General features: G+C 44.5%; 4 protein-coding genes across 6 annotated transcripts in view; 2 read left to right on the forward strand and 2 right to left on the reverse strand.

Annotated features, from left to right (window-relative positions):
• The window catches only part of dnm1a (dynamin 1a), a gene marked incomplete at both ends in the record, with an annotated part of 104,575 nt that extends 101,832 nt beyond the window's left edge, over window positions 1-2,743 (reverse strand). For all 3 annotated transcript variants that reach the window (XM_083657818.1, XM_083657816.1, XM_083657817.1), the window contains one exon: window positions 2,583-2,743. In XM_083657818.1, coding sequence (XP_083513944.1) covers window positions 2,583-2,743 — 161 coding nt within the window. The remainder of the gene's footprint in view (window positions 1-2,582) is intronic.
• Window positions 2,744-4,269: 1,526 nt separating this feature from the next.
• Window positions 4,270-18,128, forward strand: ciz1a (cdkn1a interacting zinc finger protein 1a). The gene is made up of 16 exons (XM_083657796.1): window positions 4,270-4,361; window positions 4,928-5,147; window positions 6,489-6,631; window positions 6,790-7,037; window positions 7,655-7,769; window positions 7,915-7,990; window positions 8,408-8,550; window positions 8,684-8,763; window positions 9,792-10,022; window positions 10,416-10,546; window positions 11,231-11,324; window positions 12,463-12,576; window positions 12,733-12,897; window positions 13,180-13,258; window positions 13,714-13,835; window positions 14,853-18,128. Exons 2-16 carry the CDS (start codon window positions 4,972-4,974, stop codon window positions 15,441-15,443), a joined length of 2,508 nt encoding a protein of 835 aa, XP_083513922.1. The 5' UTR covers window positions 4,270-4,361; window positions 4,928-4,971; the 3' UTR covers window positions 15,444-18,128.
• bbln (bublin coiled coil protein) lies at window positions 17,323-20,379 on the reverse strand. The gene is made up of 2 exons (XM_083657797.1): window positions 19,842-20,379; window positions 17,323-19,126 (listed from the first exon to the last, which is right to left on the reverse strand). The coding sequence occupies exons 1-2, from the start codon at window positions 19,918-19,920 to the stop codon at window positions 18,879-18,881; spliced, it is 327 nt and encodes a 108-aa protein (XP_083513923.1). The 5' UTR covers window positions 19,921-20,379; the 3' UTR covers window positions 17,323-18,878.
• A 255-nt stretch (window positions 20,380-20,634) lies between these two features.
• surf2 (surfeit 2) lies at window positions 20,635-24,559 on the forward strand. Its single transcript, XM_083657488.1, has 6 exons — window positions 20,635-20,797; window positions 21,017-21,168; window positions 21,587-21,690; window positions 22,216-22,413; window positions 23,684-23,832; window positions 24,139-24,559. Exons 1-6 carry the CDS (start codon window positions 20,723-20,725, stop codon window positions 24,229-24,231), a joined length of 771 nt encoding a protein of 256 aa, XP_083513614.1. The 5' UTR covers window positions 20,635-20,722; the 3' UTR covers window positions 24,232-24,559.
• The last annotated feature ends 1,562 nt before the right edge of the window (window positions 24,560-26,121 follow it).

Consider the following 26,121-nt stretch of genomic DNA (forward strand, 5'->3'; position numbering starts at 1 on the left):
TTTTTAAAGCACGCAACAGACTTGCTCCAAGTTAGATTGCTGAGCCGTTAATCCTGAGGCTACAGTCAGCCTGAGATCCTCGGGTAGAACTGTCACTCTTCAAAACTCTCATAATTCAGGATTGCTTTTAATTAATTTGATTGATTTTTTCATCTATTTATGGTTACTATCTATGCTACTATGCTTCTGTGATGTTAAACGTTATTTACCTTATTTTGTTTTACTGTCAGCTCTAGACAGTAGACAATTATAGACAATTATTATTAATAGTAGGATTATTATTAATACTGCTAGTAGTAGTAGTAGTATGTATCACAATAACTTGTGGGTTTTAGCTAGTTATGCTAAATCATCATCTAGGAAATTGTGGTTCTACATCCAGTATGTCTATTGGTTCTCTAATAAAGGGCTGAATATACCAGATGCATGTATGACTACAAATTGTCAGAACACTTTCAACTTTTTGGTTTTCTGTTGCTTGGTTTGAGGCTATTGGTGCTTATGAAGTCACTTGTGTTTTGGACAAAACAGATCATCCTTCCACCGATAGCATTATGTTTACATTAGCTGGCATGTAAACAGTAGGAGGCCATTACAGGAGCGTGGGTGGCAGTCAGACCTACAACCTGTTAAGAAGGGGATTAGCTGTGTGGCCATGTGGTGAGCTGTCTGCCAAACACAGGTATGAGAGAGAGGAGGCATCAGGAGGAATAACAATGTCAGATGTGTTTGCCCCTAATTAGTGCCACCGGACAAAGGTGAACTCATTAAAAAAAGGCTATTTGCCATCATCATGCCATGTTACTTTTTTCAAATCAGCTGCTGCACAAACGGGACTCCTGTCCATCCAGCAGGATACATAAAGTAAGGTAAAGTCCCAATGATTGTCACACACCTGAGTGTGCGAAATTTGTTCTCCGCATTTGACCCATCCCCTGGGGGAGCGGTGAGCGGCAGCAGTGCCGCGCTCGGGAATCATTTGGTGATCTAACCCCCCAATTCCAACACTTTTTGTTGATGCTGAGTGCCAAGCAGGGAGGCAATGGGTCCCATTTTTATAGTCTTTGGTATGACTCGGTCCGGGGATCGAACTCACGACCTCCCAGTCTCAGGGCGGACACTCAAACCACAAGGCCACTGAGCCACAAGGTGTCAAAAAAAACTGCACCGCGGTGAGAAAGCTGAAACCTGTGAGGTGATTTGCAAAATGTTACAGCAGGGCTGGCAGGCAGTCAGTTAGCTGGTGACACCTAGCCTAGCCTAGCCTGCCTGCATGCAGTGTAAGCTTCACCCATACAGTGCAACTGTAAGCACTGACAGATGGGTGCTGAGCCGAGCTGCAAAGGCTCAAAGCTCAGGTCTCTCTCTCTCTCTCTCTCTCTCTCTCTATCTCTCTCTCTCTCTAGGTCATACTGCAGCACAGCAGATTGGTTCGGTTCCCCGTGCAGGCTTTGTTTTGCGTCCTATAAGTTCTGTTAGAGCTGGGTATCGCCACTGATTTCCTGATTCGATACAAATTATCATAGACAAGTCCCCGATTCAATTTCCGATTCGATACGACTCTATATCAATATTTCATTTACAACACGAATTTTGCTTGGATTATGAAATAGATTCTCAACAAACTAATGCTGTGAATTGTACAAGGAACCCTCTAAGCTGGTGCATTATTAAAAAATATTAATGTTTACAGATGTTAAGAACCAAACCACGCAAGTCTAACAGGGTTTAAAGCTTCAAGCATCCACAGGTAAAGGATCGATATTAGGATTTATGAATCAATATCAGTTCCTTCAAATGAATACCGATATACCAGCTATATGTTCTGTGTAGTGTTGGGACTTCATGGAAGATTATGTGTGCAGGTTTACAAGCCTGAAACCTACACATGCAGCAATACATCCCCCTTGTGTTTACAGGAAGTAAGCATACAATTTGCCTCTGGTCTTAAATGGATCACGTGATTTACAATAATAAATATCCCTTTATAATGTCACTACTTCGACACTCAATGCCATGGAGTTTAGAAACTTCAATGAATGCGAAGAAGTTATTTTCAACCGCCTAGCTATATAGCCTACCACATTAACAGCAGAAGTGACTATTGAATGGTGGTATTATTGCTGCTGGCTAGCGGTCAATAACCTGCAAATAACGATTGTGGGCTATATCACATCTCTTATAATGAGCTGTGCATTTAACAATAACACGTCTATATTTGTGGTTCGGCCAATGCACCATACATACAGCAATTAGCCAATGAATTTCACTGGGAGGGGGTTGGTACAAAATAATCTCCCCGGAATTCCCTTAGCACTGCAGCCTACTAGCGTGATAAGGGAAAGGGGTAGGCGAGGTAAAAGGACAACATCAACAAACAAACTAAGGAAGTGTGCAATATTTAACCCATTCAATCACACCGTGGCCTGAGGCTCTCAATGACGGCCGCAGGTAAAGAAACCCATGCCTGGTGGGGTGGGGGGATGGGGATGGGGATGGGGGTAGGTAGGTAGGTGTGAAATTAAAGCCATTGCGGCCTGATCTGATGCATTGGCCTGTGCATTGGGAAAGCCCACACTTACTTCCCGACAAAGTTCTCCAGCACCGAGCTCTTGCCCGCGCTCTGGCCGCCCACCACGGCGATCTGCGGCAGGTCCAGGTTCGCGTTCTGCCCGATGGCGGAGAAGGCATCCTGCATGCGGTTCACCAGAGGAATCAGGTCCTCCATCCCCCGGTTCCCCATCTTGGCTCTCGGGCTGCTGCTGCTGTCTCCTGTTGGTTCGGGACACACGCAGTGGGGAAGTGTGAAGGGAGCCGCTGTCCCTCCTCAGAGAGGGCGCTGAGACGGTTTGGGCTCTTCTGTATGCGCGTTCAGTTCTCGGCTTGCTCCCTCATTTGATTGCGCCTCCTTTGGGTGTCAGATCACCTCGAATATTATAGGACTCACTCTCACTCTTCTCTCTCTCTCTCTCTCTCTCTCTCTCTCTCTCTCTCTCTCTCTCTCTCTCTCTCTCTCTCTCTCTCTCTCTCTCTCTCTCACTCACTCACTCACTCACTCTCTCTCTCTCTCTCTCTCTCTTCTCTCTCTCTCTCTCTCAGGCACTACACACAGGGGATGAGGATGATCTATCTTTCTCTCAGGAGAGATCCCTGCAGTTCCGCACATGCACCGCTCGGTGGCAGTACTGCTCGGTGGTTATATATATATAGGCCTATTAGCCAAATTGTTTTTGGCCACCAAATTATGAGATTAGCATGGTGTAGCCTAGTGTAGCTATACCAAAATATTTAAACTGGAATTTTGGCATTGATTATTATCAAATTAACAGTTTCCCATTTCCATCCTACTGCACGGTCTTGTGAGTTGTAGGCTATTGATCTGTCCATGGTGCTGAATCTGTTAACTACACTCCAGGAAGGCAGAGGGCGATCGACAGCAATTGGTTCACTGTTAGGCTATTGTTTTGTTGTTTGTGGATTTAACCATCACTAAGGCAGGAAAATTATATAGGCCTATATACATAATATATATATAGGCTATATGTCTGTGTGTGTGTGTGTGTGTGTGTGTGTGTGTGTGTGTGTGTGTGTGTGTGTGTGTGTGTGTGTGTGTGTGTGTGTGTGTGTGTGTGTGTGTGTATGAGAGAGAGAGAGAGAGAGAGCGAGCCTATGGCCTTTTTAGCCTCATCGTTGTCCATTAGGCTATTTGTGCCCAGCCACTTATCTGATGGACTGCCATGATGGTGCCAGCCACGGTTGCCAGGAGACTACTGCATATACTCCATTTTATTTTTAGACAGTTGTGGTCATGCACGAGATGACTCCCCAACGCTGTTCTGTGTAGAGGACACAGGCCGGTTGGATTATCCTTAGATGAGAGACCTATCTTGAATGGATCTTTGATGTACGCCCATAGAGGAAAACAACAATCTGCGTTAGGTTTATTCATAGAACAGCCCAGTCAACTTTACATAATTTCTCACGAATAATTATTATGATATTTACTAGAATCGTCGTTTAAAAAACAGACTGATATAATTATATAAACCATAAAAAAAGTCATCATAATAAAACAGTGTAAGCTAAATACCAAATCCAATTTTTAGAAGCCGACCCCCTTTTAAATTTAAAAGAATCGTATAATTTCTATATCCAGTTGTTTATGTTGTGAATGTTGTACTGTAGACGTCACACGGTCAGTTCTGAACGCAGCCAGCAGAGGGCGACACGGAATGAAGACTTCACCAACACAGGCTGTTTCCAGTTCCAGTTTCCAGTTGCACCAGACTGAGCAACTATTTCACTCTGCACTATCGTTTACGGTGAATATTTACAGTCATTGTCGTTTTCCTCGTTGAAAGGTAAGTTCCCACAACTATTATGTAACACGGCGTAATGGAGGAAAGTTTCGCAACTGCAGCACAGCTTGGTTTCTTTTTAGCCAGTTGTATATTATGCTAAGCTTGCTAACTTGTTTGGTTCAGTCACTCAGCGGCAGCTAACGCTAATGCTAATGTTAGCTTCCCTCGTTGCACGGCAGGTGCAATTCATTTATTGACCACCCTGGTCAATAAATAACCCTGCTAGATGACTATCCATATACTGGATTGTGATAAGAAGCTGTTCCGTCATGAAAAAAATACATTTTGCCAAGTTTGGTAATGAAGCTAGGTAACCACTGGTAGGTGAGCCAAGCAGAAGTATTGTTAGCTTGTTGGCTAACGTCAGTTGTCATCACGAATTCCTTGGTTGTCGCTAGCCAATGTGGAGCGACCTGTTGTCTCGGGAGTTGCGCACTATTATTGAATGTCTGTCTGCACAATAACGGTTTTTCTCACAGTGGTGCAGCCGTCTCAGACGTCTTTGGTTTACCTCCGGTGCGGTATTCTGTGTAGCTAACGTTGACAAAACCTTTTGCACCTCACAGCCACGGTTCTCGCAACTACGGTGTGAGAGAAATCAAACAGCGGGATGTTCAATCCACACATGCACCATCATCATCAGCAACAGCAGCAGCAGCAGCAACAACAGTTTCACCAACACCTGCGGCAGCTGCAACAACTTTTCCATCAGCAGCCTCCACCTCCTCCTCCTCCGCAGCCGCCTCCAGCGCATCATGTGGCCCATCATCACCACCAGGCACAGCGGTAAGAGCGGTCACTCGAGGTCGGGGATTAGCGAGGCCCGCTGCATCCAACCAAATTTACTGTTGGCAGCTGCTGCTTTGGTAGCGCTGCCATAACTAATGGCATTTGGCAGTTTTGGGATAATAACTGAAATGATGTACAGCATTTTGATTTAAACTGAATATTTCCCAATGGATAAACCCATTTAGTCGCACCAGTGGGACCAAAACATTCAAGCAAATCTGTGGGCTAGGATACTGGGCAAACCACATGGCATGCCCACATTGCCCAGTATCCTTCCTGATACTTATGTCAAATAGAGCACTGCAGGAATGAATCCGGAAGTAACCCTTCTATGTTGCATCAACACTACACAATTAAGAGCCCCCCATTGGCCTAGCCAAAGTTATTTTTGAAATCTGTGTCGGGCATTAAACTCACCTTATTCCTGCACTTTGAAGTCACTGGTAGGGTCGCATGGGGCAACCTTATATTACCCTAGTTGCTCCAAAGAGTGAGGGGTTATTCTTTTAAAAGACAACGTTTGACGAGAATCTGGTAGTTGTCTGGGCCCAGAGTCCAGACGCATGTGCACTGGCATCATTTTGTATTCTACAGACATTTTACAATGCATTTTAGCCACAGCCCCCGAACGCGTGACAGCAAAGATAGTCAGAAAGATGGCAGATGTGACACATTGCTCAAATTGCCAACAACCTTTCGAAGAAAAGGCAGAAAAGGGTACAAAACATGCACTAGCCCAGAACTTACATTTATTTTTCCCAGCGGAATCACCAAATGATGCCAGTGCGCATGCGTCTGGACTCTGGTTCCAGACAACTAGCCGATTCTTGTCAAACTTTGTCTTTGTCTTTTAGCTCTCTTGGCATAGTGGTTAGCACGTGCACTTTGGAAGCGGGAGGTCGGTGGATCGAATCCCGTTCCACCCCTGGGCAAGCCCTTAACATGGGTTGCTGCCAATGCTGTCAACACAACGCAGGTTACGGTTGTGCGTGCGTGTCCGTGCTCGTGGTCATTGCATACATGTGTTGTGACTATTTCAGAACAAGCTTGTCTCAGTTTCAATTTCGTTTCGGTCATCCACTTTATACATCACAATGGCACAACAACACAACCACATTAATGATGGCATGTTAATGACTGTAGAATGTGCCACCAAATGTGTGACTAATTGCAGAGTCCTGCAATTAGCATGGCAGCATCGTTGATTGCCTGTACATATATTGCGGCAAATCCCAAGGAGTTTCTAATTCTTCCGACATTTAATTAATTATGGTGTATTGATTGGTTGGAGCAACGATGCATGCATATTGATTCTCTCCTGTGCTATTTGCTGCCCAGAGCCATCGCCGGGCCGCCCCAGGCAGCCCCTCCCCCCAGGATCCCTCCCCCCAGGATGGTCAACCTGTGCCAGGCTACTCAGACGACCATCATCGGCCCCAACCCCATGCTGCAGGGGGCGCTACTGATGCAACAGATGCAGGGTAAAACCACAGTTAGCCTATACAGTTCACAACAGACAATCGGTGTTGGTGAGAGAAACTGCATTGTGGGAGAGGTTTTTGCCAATTTTCAAAGGTCAGGAATTGTATTTGACTCACCCAACCCATCTGTCTCACATCATGCTCCCTTTACCGTCCAGGTAACATGCGGGGCTTTGCGATGGCCGGACAGCAGTTCCGTCAGTTCTATGCGGCGGGGGCCCGGTCCTCCCTGCTCGGACCCATTCCCATGGGCATGGCCATGAAGAATCCCATGATGGGCTTCCCAGGTCCTCGACATTACCACCCCCATGGCCGTGGTCGCTACTACAATAACAACAACAACCACCAACAAGGAGGAGGAGCCTCTTCCGCCGGCTCCTCCTCCTCCTCCTCCACCACCACAACGGTAATGACTAGCGTGCCGTTATTCTGCTGTTTATCTACTGAATGGAATATGGATGTTGCGTGATCTAGTCCAGGGAGCGGTAGCAATTTGCCATGGATGGCCAAGACATGTTTGCCTGGGTCCGTATAGCGTCCGCGGCCCGGCAGCAAATGCTTTGCGGTCCGGGGGCCTGGTTGGTGGGAACCACCGCTCTATTCTGTCGCAGCTCTATGGTGCGAGCATTTTGCTTGCATCTGCACAGAAAATTAAAAAACATGCAAAGGAGAAACCAAATGAGAGTGCTTTTGCAACTAGAGTGCGAGTGCTGCTGACTCTATTACAGCCAGTATATAATGTGCCAGTGTTGATCCCAGCCTTGTATAAAGCAGCCAGGTCACTGTTCGCGGGGCTTTCCCTTTCTTTTGGGGGATTCTCTATCCTAGTCCGAGCAGATGCCCTCCTCTCTCACCACAAGAAGAGAGGCATCTTACCACGGAGTCATTACGCCAAAGAACTAGTTGCCATGCTGCCATGCCATAGAATTAGTTGCCATGCCATTTCATGCTATAGATCTAATCGCCATGCCATTTGTGAATAAAGCTCAAGTCTGTAACTCTGCTGTCTGGCTTTGTGTGCAGGACTTTGCAGCTCGCCAGACGGACAGGAAGAGGGACAACGAGCAGAGGGCAGTGGGGACGGCAGACAGCCAACCAGCAGCCAGCAGCAGCGCCGCCAACGATAAAGCTGAAACAGGTAGAGCCGCAGCGAGCTGCTGTATCTGTGTCAAGACACCTCAGGATTCAGCATGAGCTAAATGTCATAGATATGTCACATGATTACATGCCTTTTGCCTTTGCCCCCGCAAAATGCCAGTGTGTTTAATGTCTGTAACCCACAGATGGAGCGGACAGGCCCACGCAGTCTGTGGAGGAGATGATAGAAGAACCTGCAGTCAAGAAGCTGAGGACAGAGGAGTACTGCGACTTCTTTTTCTTCTTTTTTTCCTACCAAGATTCTTTCCTAGGGTTTTGACTGGTCAAAGTCATCAAATCTTCCCAGACTGTAAAACGGAGGGAATTTTATAAATTACAAAATTGGTCACATTTTGTATGCCAAAAGTATCCTCCTACTATTTGTTTCAGGCATTTATTGCATTAGGTGGTAGATCTGCAAATTTAGAGTGAAAAGTATAATCCAGATTATTTTGCAATCATGATTATTAAATCACAATTCTTATTCCTGATGATTTAAGGCATTGGTGTAATTTCTCTAGCACTTTTTGCATCTTTATATAACTAAACGGAAATGCTGTCTCCTCAGTTCCTAAGCCACTATCTCTGCCCACCCCTTTCCTCCCCCTGTGTCTCTTGTGCTTTCTCTCTCTCTCTCAGGTTACAGGAGACCGAGGTGCCGCCTGTTGGTCAGATTATTACTATTGCAGACACTGTTGGTCAGATTATTACTATTGCAGACACTGATGAGGGAGTCCTTTCTGCAGAGGACAACGACAACACAGACGATGGCCAGCCTGACGGTAAAAGAAAGAAAACAAGACAAACCTAAATGATGAGTTTTTAGAGAGTTAAGCATTCATCTGAAATGTTGTTCAGTTTGAGTCTGTTGAGTTGAACGCCCGTGTCTGTGCTGGTCTCTTGTCCTCGGCCCAGACTGCGTCATCCTGGAGGACGGAGGCTCCACACTGGTAGCTGAGGCCGTGGAGGCGCTGGAGGAGAGCAGAGCTGCTGAGGTGAGACGAGCCTCGAGTCACACTGGAGTGGACACTGACTGCACCCACTCTCGTTTTGTCCCTCGCTGCATCTCGTGGGATACAATTTAAACTAGAGCCCGACCGATACTGGATTTTTGAGGCCGATACCGATATTAGGGAGTAAAAAAATTCCGATATCGATATATCGGCCGATATTCTTCCCCCCATTAGTGCTAATATTTTATTTATTTATCCTGGTTGCTGCTCCACCCTCTGCCGATCTTGTGAGAGCCGAAAACTGGCTCCATGCTTCCTCCGAGACATGGGCAGTTAGCCAGCCGCTTCTTTTCACCTGACAGGGGAAGCTTCACCGGTAGGACATAGCACGTGGGAGGACCACGCTATTCCAACGAGTTCCCCTCCGTCCGAACAGGCGCCCTTAACGACCAGAGGAGGCACCACATCAGCAACCAGGATATTGCATGTTTTGGTGAAGGGGTTCCTATATGAAGGAAACCCCCGGGAGGCACGAGGAGAACATGCAAACTCCACACAGAAGGGCCCTTTTGACGACCCCACCCGGGCGGTGGGCACTCGAGGACATGCGGACGGGCACGCATTCCTTCAGCGTTCACAGCGTCCCAGGTGGAAATCGAACCCAGGACCTTCGAGATGTGAGGCGACAGCGCTTACCACTGCACCACCATACCCCCCATCGGCCGATATTCTTACATTATATATACATATTATATTACATGATTTTTTTGCAATGATCCCTCAAATATCAAACACTTGACAAAGATATGAGTTAACCGCTTATTAATAAACCTTATTGTCCAAAATGACATCAATGCAATGAAACAGTAAACTTAACTGGGAATTTAATAATTATAAATAACTAGAAATACAAAAACACAAGAAATAGAACAAATAGTTAAGAAAAAATATCAAATATACACACATGGTGTGACTGTGCAGTGTAATATACTGTAAGTAATGAATGGGCCACTGGTTTAGAAGTACACAATAAGTGCAACGAGGTTCTGGGTTGCAACACCTCTCTGTAGGTGCACAGCGAGCCGGCCGCACCACTGTCACCACCTGACAAGCTGAGTGAGGAAAGCCAGGCGGTGAACTTGGACCCAGAGGAGACACCGGAGGAGACACCAGAGGAGGAACCAGAGGGCGGAGACGGCCCTTTGTCCCCTGACAACCAGGAGGAAGGCAAGGAGGATGTGGTGGAGGGAGCCAACAAGTTCTACTGCTACCTCTGCAGTATTACCTGCTACAACCAGCAAGTAGGTAGAACACACATACACACGGAGAGAGTGGGATGGACTCTTGTGGAGTGGAGGAGAGTAGAGCGCAGCACTGCACTCGTGTTTGTGTGTATATGTCTTTATGTATGTCATATATACATACTGTACATCTCATGTACATCTCTGTACATCTCTCACATTGGTGAGGACCACAATGGAAATAAGCCTTCGGGCTTTTTTGTGTTTTTATCCTCGGTGATTGAAATATTGTCTGTTCTTTTCTTACTATATGTACTGTTGTGTTCTTTTTTTTATCACCTCATTCATTCATTCATTCATGAATGCTCAAAAGGCTGTGATAGTCATAATGATTACATTTTTCAGACTGTATAACTTTCATCTGTGTCTTGTTTTGTTCTTCTGTCCGTTCAGAACTTCAAGAGTCACATGAATGGCATCTCCCACCAGCAGAGGATGATGGAGATCCAGCACATGAGCAACGCCTGCCTGGTCACCCTGCTGCCCCGAGTGCAGGAGTCTCTACAGGGAGCGCAGAGAGACGGGTCAGTGTTACGCAGGCGCGCGCACACACACACACACACACACACACACACACACACACACACACAGACACGTGTGCGTGCGCACACACACACACACACACAGACACACACACACACACACACACACACACACTTGAATTCTTTATTTGCTTCCACAAATTATATTAAAATTACGGAATAAATATATATAGATATATATATATATCTATATATAGATATATAGATATATATATATATTTTTTTAGAACTGGGAATCAAATATAACGGGTCAGACAGTTCATGGGCACCTAAGGGCACACACACACACACTGATATGCATTGAGCTACTTTACTGTATTCTGATGGTGGGCGCTGTTTGAAAATAGCATAGCAGAATAGTTTGAGAGAAAGTTGAGAGATCATGTTGTTGATTTTATGCCTCTGGATGTGTGCACTTCTGAATTGATGTGTACTAGCCTTTGACATTTTATCTTGTAATGTGATAAATAACTCAACTGAGAAATGGAATGCAACACAAGTGAATATAGGCTGTTTCAATAACCATATTTGTGAAAGTTAATGGGCTATGCAGTTTGTTTATTTTGTGCCCAGGGAAATATTTTGAGTTAAATTTAGCGAAGTGTTTGTAAATGAACCCCACGACTCTTTTGTGTTTTGATTATTTTGTGTCTGTATTACTTACAGAGACAAAAGACCAGGCCTGCAGCGCTGGTGTGCCACCTGTCAAAGCCACTTCACCTGTAACGTCATGGACCACCGCCGCACTGTGGAGCACAAAGTGAGAGACTGCTCGCATTACAGTTTGCTAATGCTAGCATGGACAAACATCGGTGGTGGAGGAGTAGTCACCCTCCTACACGCACACACCGATATGTGAAGCGCTTTGGGTGCCTTGAAAAGCACTATATAAATACAATATACTGTAGTATTATTATTATTATTTACATACTGTAGATGTTGGATACAGAAGCCACATTTGTTTTCACTTAATTACCAGGACTAGGCGATAATTCAATAATATAATTTTTCAACAGAACCATATATTGTTATGATATGGTGATTTCGGGATACCGTGACATAAAATTCCTGATGTCTAAATGGATAACTAGCAAAATGTGCTTTATTGAAAAAACAAGGCGAAACAAGAAGACATCCGACAGCCAATTGTGCCTGTAAGGACGCCCGACCACGCCGAAGGTAACACAGGGACTCGAACCTGCTACCCTCGTGTTGGTAGGCAGGGAATCTACTACACTGCACTACCCGCTAGGGCTGTGAATCTTCACTGGCCTCACGATTCGATTACGATTATCGATGCATCTCAATGCATCTTAAATCGACGCATCACTTTTTTCCCCCAATACATGATTTATATTTTCTCAATTTCTTTTTTCTCACTGTGTGGCTACTTTTAAAAATAAAAGTGCATTTGGAATTGCATTGTATTATGATCCATAATCCATTTTTTTTTTTTTTTATAATCGATTTTTGACATTTGTGAATCGATGCAGAATCGTGCACGTCCGCATCGCGATGCATCTTATAATCGATTATTTTTGACACCCCTACTACCCGCACACTCAATCCTTATATTGATTTGAACCATATTGCCATGTCAAGTGCTACTTAATTACACATACAAAATGGCTAATAATGAGCATATCTCATTGTAGTGTTTCCAGTCCTTGAGAAAACTAAAATAAGGACTAAAAAGCCTCTGTATCAGCACTTCCCAGGTATAACATGAAGGATTTCACCCATGAGGCTCAACGAGTCTAATGACCATTTAAGAGTCTTTGAATTCCACCAAACAAGACCTTGAAAGTCGTTGAGAAGTCCTTTGCTGTCCCAAGTGGATGCGGGGAACCCCGTTGGAATAATAGAATCACGTTGATCCGGTGTGCCTCCCTCCGCAGCTCGCCAGTCGAACAGCAAGCCCCTCCTGCACAGTGTGCAAGAAACACTTCAGGACGTCCCAGCTGTTTGTGGAGCACATGCAGTCCGCAGAGCACAAGCAGAGAGTGGACGAGGTATCTTGTGTGTCTGTCTGTGTGTGTGCATGTATGCCCAATTTGAAAGACATCAGAAAGTGTGTTTTTTTCTGTAGGTGAGGATGAATGAAAGTTTGCCTTGCCACACTGGTGCGCCTTCCTCCTCCTCACTCAGTTCTTCTTGCTGCCGACTAGCTCCAGGAGTCGGAGGGGTCTGAGGCCTTGGCCAAGCTGTCTGCCATCATGAGCGCCGAGGGCTTCCTGGTGGATGAGGACGAGGATGAGGAGGAGGGCAGTGAAGTGGAAGATGGAGACAAAGGACCGATGAATGATGGAGACCAAGGAAGCTCCTACAAACAGGTCAAGCATCTCTTTGCATCCATAATATGCTTTGTGCGTAGCCTGGGTAAACCCAGCCTCCACGTGACCTGCTCTCAGTGACTAGTGAGCAGGGTCTGTCTGAGAGCAGGTCACTGGGGGCTGGGTTTACCCAGGCTACTTTGTGCGAGCTGTGATTTGATCTACATAAAAGTTGCCATTTGTCACCCTCTAGTGGTCAGACACTTTTGCTTGTCGCAGCTTTAAAGCTGGTGAACTTGGCATATTAATTTGGTTGCACGTGTCTGTGGTGTCCTCGTACAGGACAGCTGGTCCTCCCTGACAGAAGTGACCCTAAAGGACATGGCGGAGGATGAGCAGTATGACCCCGACACGGTCTACGGTGAGTGACGAGCTCTCGTCTCTCACGGCACCCCACCCGCTCCCAACTCTTCAGTCGTCATCACAACGAAATGAACCTTCCTCTGTTCTCCTTCCTTTTGGTGTTTTGATCTCCACCAGGCGAGACCATGTGTTTTGGGATATTTGTGTGTATATCAGTTTGTCTCTCCGCAGCTGATTTTGCATAATACTGGTCCAGTCAGCCTAATTTATTTTCTGTGTGCATTATGCCTGTATGCTCAATAACCTCTCATGGTTGCGGTCGTTCACAATTTTTTGAAAGATCAAATTTTACCGTCGTCGTAATGACGGTATGAATCTTTATTACCTTGAATGAATATGATCTATCACATTACAAGCAGGAAAAGGAAAGCAGGATTCCGTTTGTGGGCTTACTTATTATTATTCTGTAAATATGTCAGAGTGAATTTTCGTCTTTGATCTTCTTCACCCCAGGGTCCAGCTTTTTACTTCCAGTGGCTGGCTTCCTCTGCCGTCTCTGCAACAAGTTCTACCATTTTGAGTCGGCGGCCCTTCACTCCCACTGCAGGTCCCTCAAGCACTTTGAGAACCTCAAGGTTAGTTTCTGTGACTTTTTGTGTTTCCATGCGTTTGTGCTAAGCCGGTGTTACTTATTACCTGTGGCACTCACCAAATGAGATGTCTGTGATTCTTTTGATATTGTGTGTCGAGCATTTTGAGAGAGTGCCTTGGCTGAAGCTTGCGTACTGTTGTATAGAGAGCCCCAGGAATGAGTCCAGAAAACATCGATGCTAACACTTCCGGGTTCTTCACTGTTTTCGCCGATGGGATTTTTGAATGGGTTTTTGGCGCGATGCTTCAAATAAGGTCTCTGGGCAACGCAAGCTTAATCAAACGCGAACCAGTGTTCAGCAGGATCATCTTCACACATGGGGACCACTTTTATGAGTTTTTAAGCTTTTACGTGCCGTTAAAAGGGCGGCTAGCTAGCAAACGGCTAAATGAGACTACACTGTTGAGTCGACGGGGATATTATATGTCAATAGCGTCATCACTCCAAAAGGACGGACACGGAAATGCTCTTTCCCTCACCTGGTTCAGCCCGGGGTAATCAGTGCACAGCAGCGCACACATCAACAACACAGGTTGAGTGGTGACGTGACGGGGAAGCCTATGCGACACTGTGTGTAGTTCTGGATTAGCTTAGCACAAGCTTTTTACTTCTAGGGCTCGCATTTACGCTTCAAAACTCATGAAAGTGGTCCTCATGTGTGAAGATTATCCCGCTGAACACTGGTTCGCGTTTGATTAAGCTTGCGTTGCCCACAGACCTTATTTGAAGCATCGCACCAAAAACCCATTCAAAAATCCCATAGGCAGAAACAGTGAAGAACCAGGAAGTCCGCGACTTCCGCGTTCCGACTACAAAAATACATCATCCCTGGGGCTCTATTGATGCTGACTAGTGATCTGCAAGCTTTAGTCCATTCATATGGAAGCTCTCAAAATGCCACTCTGCATCACTCAAGACTGATATGCACCAATATGTGTATATATGCTTTAAGGAATTCCCAGAAGCTAGATGCAGTATTTTTTATGCTTTCAATTCTCAGAAGTACAGAGCCTTGCACAGCCAAGATGATGGAGCGTCTTCCAGAGAATCTCTTGTAGCCAGGAACTCTGCGGAAGACTTCAGTCCCGCAACAGAAACCATCACAGACTGTTTGGATGCAGACGACAACCACAGTGTCTCCGTTTCTAATCCCGCCTCCGGTGAGATGGTGACCAACCTCCAGGCCATGCAGCCGATGATCGCGATCACACGACTGAAGCTGCCGCCGCCGCCGGACGCCCAGCAAGATGAGACGGAAGCAGACCTCGGCACCACCTCAGACCCCGACACCGGCTGCGCAGACGACCAGGACCTCAGCCTCCAGGCCTCGGGGGAGCCGGCCGCGTCCCAGGCCTCTGTCGATCAGGAGACCCCGGCCGAGCCGCCTGTCGTCAAGGAGGAGAGTCCGGCCGAGCTGCCTGTCACGGAGGACGAGCCGGACTTGCCGCCGCCGGCGGTGGCCGACGAAGACCTAAAGGAAGAGGAGGGTAACGGAGATGCTGCTCCACCAGCGAAGAAGGCCAGCACAGGGAAGGCAAAGGCCACACCCAAAAGGAAGTCGGGGCGGGGCAAGGCCACGTGCAGACGCTGAGTCACAGGAACGAGGGGGAACTCGGGAGTAGGTACAGTACAGTCGCAAACCTTAGAACAGGATTTTCAGTTTGGGAACAGGATGTACCATGCGCTCTCTGATGGATCATAGACCAAGAAGTGAACGACCCAGCAACACATACCCATAAATACGATGGGTATACAGTGTGGAATATGACTGTTAAACAGAACCGCTTGGAGGAAAGCCTCATGTGAATTGCTCTCCCAGGGTGAGAAATTAACACCTGCCACAGTGCCACCCATCAAACGCAGGTAGAAACCATCTGTGGTGGGTTCAGCCTCTTGACTTTACCAACCAGTTAGAAAACTGTGTCCATAGCCTCAGCCTCACCATTAGATTACAGATGATCATGAGATGATAGTATAGTATGTAGAAGTCTCTCAGTGCCATTAACAGGAAACCCACCAAAAATTCGAAAAAGTTGGTAAATTCACAAGTTTTTTTTAGTTCGCAAATCCCCCACTTGCTTTTATATTGGTGTATGGTTTTTCTACCTGCCAGAATAAGGTATTTAATCGTTGGTATTGTAATTATTCTTCTTAGCCCCTAAAATTGACACTGTCCATCTCCCCCTAATGTGGCTGGTTGAAAAACAAGGGTGGCTGGTAGATGTTGGTAATCCACTCCGCTGGCTGACCAAAAAGTTAATTTCCCACCCTGAGATGATGAGGAACTCGCGGTCACTTTCTGCTAGTTCACTTAGCTTGCTAAATGAATGATGCTAACATAATTTAACCTTACAAGTGTAGAAGACTCTGTTGATGATGGAATAGTCGAGTCATTTTCCATGTTGCTATTGCTCACCATGTAGCACAAGCTTGTAGTGAGATGAGGTGTAGAATGTAACCGCTCCAAATAAAGTGTTTGGACAGGTGACACACACAAAAAACCTTGAGAAGTCAAATGGTACTTCTGCTTGAGTGTTGAGCAATGCTGAGTCTTGAATCGGATCCTAACTTTGTTGAAGTTGTCCATGACATTTTATCATCTTTTTTTTTTGTTTCCCCTCTAGAAATTTGAGGTTCAAGATGTGCTTTGGGCAAAACTGTAGTCAGCAGCTGCTACCTTTTCATTTGTAACTGTACTACCGCACACCTCCTTGCTGGCCTATTTGTTCAGCCTGAATCCCAAGGCAATCGGAAAGATTGTTTGTATTATGAAGCAAAGAAAAGCCATGGAAGAAACATGGTGGTGTTGGAATTGACTGCAAAATGGGCTGTAAACGCACCTGCACACCATCATGAGATAACACACGTATTCTTTATGAGAGTACTTAAATCATGTTGTGGCCGTATTGCAGCAGGCAACTTCATCAACAAGATAATTGCTTCTGCTAAGAACCACTAGGGTCTGAATTCAAACTATACAAGCTGTGCCCCCGGGAATTAAACTAAGCTGCTCGTGCATTTCCAAAAGGTTGTGCTGTTATTTCCAAGTATTGCTTTGCTTTTATCAAAACTGGAAAGCTTGTTAATCGGATTAGTCAAGTAGCATGTTTGCAATTGTAAGGCAAGCTGCTTGGTGTCCTGAGTTGACTCTCGGTGCAATCTGTAACGTTCATTTGAATTTCAAGGAGCAAAACAAAACCACTCAAATCAGAACTATAAAAAAATGGCTAATCTGCATTTTATGAGAACCTAAGCTTAAATGAAAAGATATTCCCCCCCCCCCCCATTGAAAGTTACAGATTGCATCTTCAACAACAAAAGAAAAAAAAGGCCGCCACAAATCTGTCCTCCAGATTGAACCTTCTTAAAGATAAATAGATATCTTTGGCATGGAGCGTATCAAACGGGCGTAAATGGGTTTTGCTCAGTTGTAAGTGTTTCCCATGGCCAGTTGTCAAGTTTGGCTACACTTGAACACAGACAGATTGTACTGTATGCGTTTGTAGTATTTTGTGCTTTTTTTCCCTTCATTTTATTGTTGCATTGATTTTTTTTATTATTATTATTTAAGTTGTATTTGTTCCTATACACTGGACAGGTGGAATCAGTTTTTGAGTTGAATGGTCCCAATATCAATTGCATGTAAAAGCTCATGATAAAGTGTCTGTTGGCATTTAATGTAGCGAACCTATAGTAGGATCCTTTTAACCCGCAGCTCTGATTACAAGCACCAATAATATATACAATACTTGAACCCATAGTAACAGATTATAGTAATGCAATTCAGCAGTTGCCACCAGGCATAGATGAGGATGCAATTTTGTTCTTTCTTCATGACCAGTAAAACCAGCATTTTGTCCCAACGATAGATATTTAAAACCATGGTAGACTGATAACCTACAGTATGTAGCGATCCCTTGTCTTAGTGACCGCTGTCACTTGATCAGTGTCACGGTGTGTTCTGTTTGAAGGAATAAGGAGGGGGAAATGTTGCCAGTTGTAGCCTAAATTGTGCACAGCGTAGTGAGGAGAGCTGCGGCGAGGTAGTGGTCTTCCCGTCTGGCTCTGAAACAAAGTAACGGGTGAGAAATGGACATCTAAAGGATAATTTCAAACAAAGCTGTACGTTTCTTATTGTATTTTTATTCTGCAACTGACAAAACAAGAACAACAAAGCGATGTTTTCTAACTGCTGGAAGTTTCGTGTATTTTTGGATGTTTGTTTTCTGTTGGGGTCATTTTAATTTATATTAAAATGTCTGACAATTCCCATACATTGACAGTTGCAGTGGCTCTACTTAATATTGTAACTTTTTGGTATTTGGCTGTATTTTCCAGCACCGTAGATATACACAGTATTTTTAGACTGCTTCACACCAACGTGTCGAAGAATAGCAGGACCATGAATGAACAAAAAGACAAATTTGCACTCTCGTAGCGCACATCAAACAATATCTATAATACAACTGTCTTCAAACAGAACTGGCAGACATACAGTATGGAAAAGTTGCATATTATTTTCTGTGATGAAACCATAGACTAATGAAACACAGCTAGAAAGATCAGTGACAACACTAAATGGATTCTCTATTATTTCAGATGCCCTCGCACTATGAGGAGACACTGATAGATGAGATGATGCACAGCCTGGAGAGCTAAATGAACCACTTCGCCCTGAGCAAAATGGACAAGGTGGATGGAGAGCACCAGCTTTTAAAACAGGCCTCTCACATAGATTTAAGAAGCTGGTAATTGAGTCAAACTGCTGTGTGCTCTATGGAAAATGTGATCAGGAACCCCCGCCCCTCAGGAAAACCGAGCATCAGTGTAGAAAAAAGGAAGAGAAAACAATCAGACTGAGTTTAGAAGTATCTGTTCGTATGGGTGCAGAGTTACAGAATAGTTCAGATAGGCAGGGATGGTGTAGAGCAAGAGTGCCATCGGCCCATCAGGTAGAAACTCAGGATTGAAATAACTGTTCTATGGTCTATATGTGTTTCTCTGGTCTATCCGCCCAGCTGGCCCTTCACTTCTGGTCCTCGGAGTCCACGTCCAAGTCTCCAATGGCGGGCGGGGAGGGGTCTCCGTCCGTGGGACCGCCATCAGGCCCCTCCGTGGGGTCAGAACCTTGCAGCTGGGCCCTGAACTCCAGCCGGGCCTGCCGGTTGGACTCCAACAGCTCGTGCAGCTTGCCGTTCAGGGAGTCATTGCGCTCCTCCAGGTTGTCCAGAAAAGAGTTGATCTGGTCGAGCTGGTTGTTGATGGCAGCATATTCTGTCAGGGCAGAAGAAAGAGAAGGAGCTGAGGATGAGTTTGAGATAAGAGTGTAACAAAGCTGTGAGCAGGGATGCAAACTAGTCACCTTTAGGTGCCAGTCACCTTTTTGATCCCAAAATAGGGTACTTAATTGAATGATTTTGAGTGCTTTTGTGTCTGCCTTGGTATCTGTCACCTTTTTCACTCTGGTGAGTTTGCATCCCTGTGTGAGTCTCTAGTTACACCTCTATCTGACTTGTTGCAATGACTATGCTCCTTCGAGCCAGGGTTTCCAGAGTGGGTTTGCTTCTTTCAGTTAGTTTTTATTGTTTAAAAATTAAAAGTTTAGCTTTAGTTTTTATTAGTTTAATAATCATCATCGTTATTACTATTAATAATTGAATAGGGGTGGGGGGGATTTGCCAGGGGCAAGATTTAATAAGTCCAGGCATTACAATACACACTTTGTGGCAATTGACTCATAATCATGTAGAGATCACGTTATAAATTATGCGCCATGCATATGCCTCCTCATGCTTGTGTTGACAAATTTGACCAAAGTGACTAAAGTTTTTGTTCTTATTTCAGTTAACGTTAACTAAAATGCATTGTTTCCCCCCACGCCTAAGTTTTAGTTTTTTTTTTTTATTTAGTTTAGTTAACCTTGCTCGAGACTCAAAATGGCTAGTGAATGAAAACGCTAACGCTAGATAGTCAGCTAACGTTACCTTACCTTCTTCGCTGAATTCATCTTCGTCGTCGATAATACCACCGTCCATTGAGATGCTCGGGTCTCCATTTGGTCCGGACATTTTTTACGTTACGTCTGTTATAATTTTGTGTTTGACTCAAGTTGACGCTAGTTAGCTGACGCTAGCTAGCTTGCCAGCTAGCCTCCCTGGGCACTATGATGTGAATGCAAGTAGTTCCCCCGCTACTCAGCCCTGTAGCACTGGCAGTGCAAATCAAAATCCAGCTATAGTTTAATAAATTGTACCGATTAATGTCTAATTTATTTTTAAGCGGCTTTATGTAACGTCGTTAAACCCTTTAGAGCCGCGGGTGACAGATCTTGTTTACTGACGCGGTGAATCATGGGAGTTTCCAATGTGCTTCCTTAAGAAGAAACACTGATGCGTGTTATTTCCATGGTTATTTCTTGGACGCTCATCAGACCCTCTAAAATGTTTTTCATCGTCTATTTTCCGTCGTAAATCGATTACATCTGATACCTGGAAATACGGGCAGAGTGAAAGATCGTACGTTTTCTGTCCTCTGTTTCCCCGAGCTCAGCTGTCAGATGCTGTCAGCTGATTCAGGACCCGCTGGTAGCGTCTGCCCAGTCACGTGCAAAAATGCAACGTGCAAAAGAAAAGAAGACACACAACTTTAATTATGTTTGCTCAAACTGATGAAATATCACAGTTTTATTTGTTTGACCTTTGACCAAGCTGGTGTTCTTACTTTGATCGATGGATGGCGCCAGGACATCATGAAATACCAATACACAGTACATGCGCATGCGCAGTCTACCCACGTGTAGACATTTTCCTGACAACCAAAATAGTGAAGAGATCATCATCATTCGGTGCTGCTTGGAAGTTTTTCTCAGCAATGGAAGATTTACCCGCAGACCTCAAAGCGTTTCTTCTCAACCACCCATCACTTCAGCTTACAGATGACAAGAAGGTTAGCGAGCAAATTAACGTTATATTGTTTTGTACACATGTAGCTAGACATGAAGCTAGCCGTGTGAGCTAATTTAGCTCATTGCTGCTTGTTAGTGTACGTGCGGCTAGATGCAGTCGCCTGTGCTGACCAAACCAGTTCACGCTACATGTTATTCTCCAAGACGATAAACACCACATAAGCTTCCTCGTCTCACCAAATTGTTTCGTCGTTTTTCAGATCAGATGCATACTAAATGGCCACGAGTTTCCCTGCAGCCTGGCAGAGCTGCAGAGCTTCACCAAAGCGAAGAAATACCAGAAACTGAGTTCTGCTTCAGACTTCAGCTACAGCCAGTATGAGCCACACGTCGTGCCGAGCACGAAACAACCGTAAGAAGACTGCTCACAAATTAAGCTGTCTGTGTCTTGTCACTGTTTTGTGTCAGTAAACACAACGTGTTTCATTCTTCAAAAAACAAGTGGTAGTAAATTATATGATTATTAAGGTTAGATTGTTATTACAATTAAATGTCAAACTTTGTAACTGATTACTGATGTGTGTATCTACTCACGTTACTTCTTGATTGCTGTAACATTAGTTCTCTAATGGGGATTGTTTACATACTAGACTGGTTGTTTATGTCTAAATGAGCATTGTTTTTCAGTGAAGTTCTCCTTTTAGTTGCAGACCCTCTTAATTGGCCTAGTCCAGTCTAAGAACCAGTCTAATAGGCTGAGTGAGTCTAGTCTTAAACTAGCTTTATGCTTGGTGATAAGGGTTTTTCTCCTGTTATTGTCTGTTTCCTAGCAATCAGCTCTTCTGTAAGCTGACCCTCAGACACCTCAACCGGCAGCCGCACCACGTCCTGAGACATGTCAGCGGGAAACGCTTCAAAAAGGCCCTTTCCAAATGTAACTGCGTTACATTTCCACACGCATGGCACTCAATTATAGGGAATATTATTCACTTCTAGCATCTCATACTGATTACTTTTACCCACTTTAGGGAGATCCTACTCCATTTAACAAGATAGATCTTATAGAACAGACAAATCTAACATCATAATTATATTAGCGATTTATTTATGTGCTATTTTATATAACAGAATTTATCATTATCCTCTCCAGGCACGGACCAAAATTATATTACAGACTTTTTCTGGGATTTGGTTTTGAATTGTATTTTCTTCAAAAGTCTTGACTTAGTTGGGAACTGAAAAACGAATAGAAAGGAGCTTTATCAAAGAGTGACTATTCATGCTCTATGCTGTGCATGTGCTAAGTTACTTTGTGATCCAAAAGAGAGTTCCAACTCAATAAAATAGAAGTTTTATTATTATTATGATTTTTTTTTTTTTTTAATGAACCAGTGTCAAACATGGATGGAGCGCAGTGTCATTTCAGCACTGACATGTCTGATTTCCTCCTGTCCCCCAGATGAAGAGTGCGTGCAACAGGGGGTTGAATTTGTTCCGGCCAGACTCAAACAAAAAAGGCCCAAAGCTAGAGGAGGCGATGTGAAGTCGGGGAGCGGCTCGCAGCGTGGGAGAAAAATGTGGGAACCATCCAATGATGATGATGATGATGATGATGAGGACAGCGACTCAGACGACAGCATGAGCGACCTGTATCCTCGTCAGTATCACACACACACATATACACACACACACTCACACACTGTGGATATCCTCCTTGTCCAATTGGAAGGACCCCTGGTGCCCCATGCCTGGACCGCACATTGACAATTGAGAGCATGCAGGTTTCCATTCCAACCAATTACGAGGTGATTTCACTGATTAGCACAACTTCAATCAGAGGGTTTGGGCCAATTAGAGAGTGACAGTCCGGTCTTTGGGCCAATTAGAGAGTGACAGTCCGGTCTTTGGGCCAATTAGAGAGCTGACAGTCTGGTATTTAGTCAGAGTGGAAAGCTGACTCTGCAGCACAAGTCTGGATCACTTACGCCCGAGCCAGACATTTCGCGTCTACTTAGTGCGTGTGTGTGCGTCGCGTGGGGGCTGCGGCTGGAACGCGCGCAGCATCCACACAGGCAGCGTTGCTGCTGCGTTGCAGCTGCTGCACTGCTGTCTGTCTGCCAACTCTCTTCCTATAGAGTTTACCTTTTATTAAATTTGCTATAACAATACAATGATGATTTTAACTGAAGATCGCTTGGGCTCACTTCATAATCGAGGCAGTATTGATTTGTGTGTGTGTGTGTGTGTGTGGGGAGGGGAGGAACGAAGCCACGTTGTAGCCTATGTACTGTATGTGGTTTTCAGAGGGCAGGAGAACTGCTGTGAGCTCATCCTCCCGTCTCAAATCAAAAAGAGCCTTGATTGGCTGTGGCTGCCCCTGTAAAATAAATAAATAGCCTATAGCCTATGGAAATAAGTGGTTATCAATTCAAGTCGCAGGCGAAAACTCGCAAAAATCGAACCAGAGTCGAAAAAAGATATGCTGCAAATTCGCCCAGAGAAACAAAAATGGAAGTGTTGTTATATTTTCTTATGTCTGCTTTGAAAATGTAGTTAATAGTGCTTGTATGATATGATTATGAACAGCAAAAGATCATTTTAATGTCTATTTTTGTAGAGACACGCGCGCGGTAAGCAGAAAAAATAGGCGTCGCTCCTATTCTCTAGATGACACGTGGCTCACGCCTCACAAGACACGTGCGTGAGATGCGTGTCTCATGCCGGTGGTGTGGCTGCTGTAACCTGTTAACATGGGCGCCAAACTCAAATCAACAGGTAACGCGACGCAGACGCACAGTAGACGCAAGATGTGTGGCCCGGCCGTTAGTGAGCGAATACAGATAAAGTTTACTTACACAAACCTTTAAGGGTTATGATTTCACATAAAGAGTAATGCATTGGCATGTTTTTTGTTTCTTCTCTCGCAGCATCTGTTTTCTCTGTGAAAAAGCCGGCAGAAGTGAAAAAGCCGGCAGAAGAGAGTACGGAAAATGAAACGAGAAAGGAAGACGACTTTCAAACAGATGAGGACGAGGAAATGGAAGTAGACAAGCAGGTGCTGCAGAAACGCAGGAAGGTCTGTTAGCTTCTTTGCTACATCTTATCGTGTGGAATCCAGTTTGTCAACACTGGCAATACAGTCGCAAAACACAAAATTGTTATGCATGATGTAAAGCTATTTCTACTGGTCTTTTCAATCTTGTTTACTGCAACACTGACAGATGATACTGTATATGTATTTTATAATGTGTATATTATCTGTATTGTATTTTAGTACCTATTTAATTACATTAACTACTATATGCATGGCATTGTCTGTCAGTTGCTGCTGTGACACCTGAATTTCCCCAAGGGGATCAATAAAGTCTTATCTGTCTTTCAGGTGCAGGGTGGCAGTGTTCAGAAGAAATTTAAAAATAACAACTGGAAATCAAGAGGTCGTAAGAAAAGTGGAAAAGTACCAAATGGAAACTAAAAATGGAATGCCTCACTTGTTTATCTTTTCTAATTGGTCGTTTTTCGCTTCAAGTGTAACGGGAATAGCACTGACTTCCAGTTCAGAGTGGTAATAATCTGTGTCCCAGGACAGTTTTGTATTGTGACCATTTGACGGTTTTCTACTAGCCTGGTAAACCAGCCGGTCATGTGAAAATGTGAAATGTGAGTTCACGTTTTCTACATTCATAAATGAGAAAGCTTTGCTCTGCTTCAATGGGTCTGTTGCAGTCTGCCTTTCTTCTTTCTTGATTTTGTGTGGATATTCTCATGTGGACCTGAGAGCACTGGCAGAAAATAAAGCTTATTTGGATGTAAAAACATTGTGTTAACGGTCTGCCAATCATCTGTAAAGAAGCGCCATCAGCATAAGTATGACATTACAGTTTGAAAACAATGATGTGAGGTTTCCAAGTCCAACTGTAGGACAGACTACAAAGGCTACAGAGTGGTATGTTATCTGTAGGCTATATCCAGTGGTCTTCAACGGGGTACGCAGAGGCAGGGTGTTCAGTTTATCTGAAAGTAGTTTGTGAAAATTTTACAAATGTATTTTAGACACGCACAAAAAGTAAACTCCAAGCATTAATAGACAATAATAAGCTACTTTTGACAAAAATGGTTAAAGCAAATCTGAATCGTTTGCTCCATGCTCCTTCATGCATTTTTTTATGTAATCTTATTTGTACAAAAGTGACTCTCTGACTCCAATTCCCATAACCCATCACTCCTTCACCTCCAGCCATTTCCCCTCACCTAAGCACACCTGCCCCTAATTCTGGACTGATCACCACACACCTGCACTTAAGAGGCTCTAATCAGCCTCCACACTCAGTGTGTGCCCTGGACTGGTGCAGAGAAGGCTGCTGGCGTTTTATTCCCTTGTTTGTCCTCTTTTCAGATGCATTATTGAACACAAATCATCTGCCTTGGACATCTGTATCATCTGCGTGTTGATCCATCTGCCATCAACATCAAGGGATTTGAAATATGTTGATAAACACCCTTGAAATGTTCCTCTGGTCCTCTTCACTCTGACCGGTGTCCCACTTGCTGAGGCTAAAAGAGTTAACCACATTAAAGCAGTTTTTACACTATTAATAGTGTCAACTCCTGGTGTGCGCTGGATTACATGTTAGAAAATAGGTCACACTTAAAATGCAACACTTTTTTTTAATCGTAGCCCGGTCCCTGCTTTGTTTCTCTATCAACTATGGGGTCCTTGGGCTGAAAAATGTGGTAGACCCTTGCTATACTAGGCAGCTACAGAGTAGTATGTATGTCATTTTACTTCTTTGGATAACCCATTTCCCAAATGCCAACTTAACAAGAAAAAAACAGCCATGCTTTGACCTTGATGTCCAGCTATTGTGCATCTAATGGTTTTCAAAGGGTTTCATACGTTTAGAAAGTTGTGGAAATTTCACAAACTGACAATGTAAATCCATATCTCTGTCATATGGCTGGAGTACTGGGACTTGATGTCTACAACTTAAGGGTCTAATCACCAGAATCGTGGGGAAGCTGTGATGCCTGATGTGATGATTGATACAGGTCAATGTGAATGATCATAGAAACAAGAAAAAACATCACGCTCGGGCTGTCGCACAGCGATGACGTAGTGAGGGCCAGGGGCCACCCCTTTTGCGCCAAGTCCCGCCCTACTTTGCCTCTGATTGGTTTAGCCTGATATTTTACCCTAACCCTAACCAATCGCCCTAACCCTCATGCCTAAACGCAACCAATCATCACTCCTCATGCCTAAACCTAACCAATCATCTTAGCCTAAGGGTGGGACTTGGCGCAAATGAGGGTGGGAGGAAAATTGTGCGATGGGCAAGAAGGTGTGTGTGTGTTTTGCAGCTTGCAA

This window comes from Poromitra crassiceps (assembly GCF_964638095.1).
Source record: "Poromitra crassiceps genome assembly, chromosome: 21".
Taxonomy (NCBI): Eukaryota; Metazoa; Chordata; class Actinopteri; order Beryciformes; family Melamphaidae; genus Poromitra; species Poromitra crassiceps.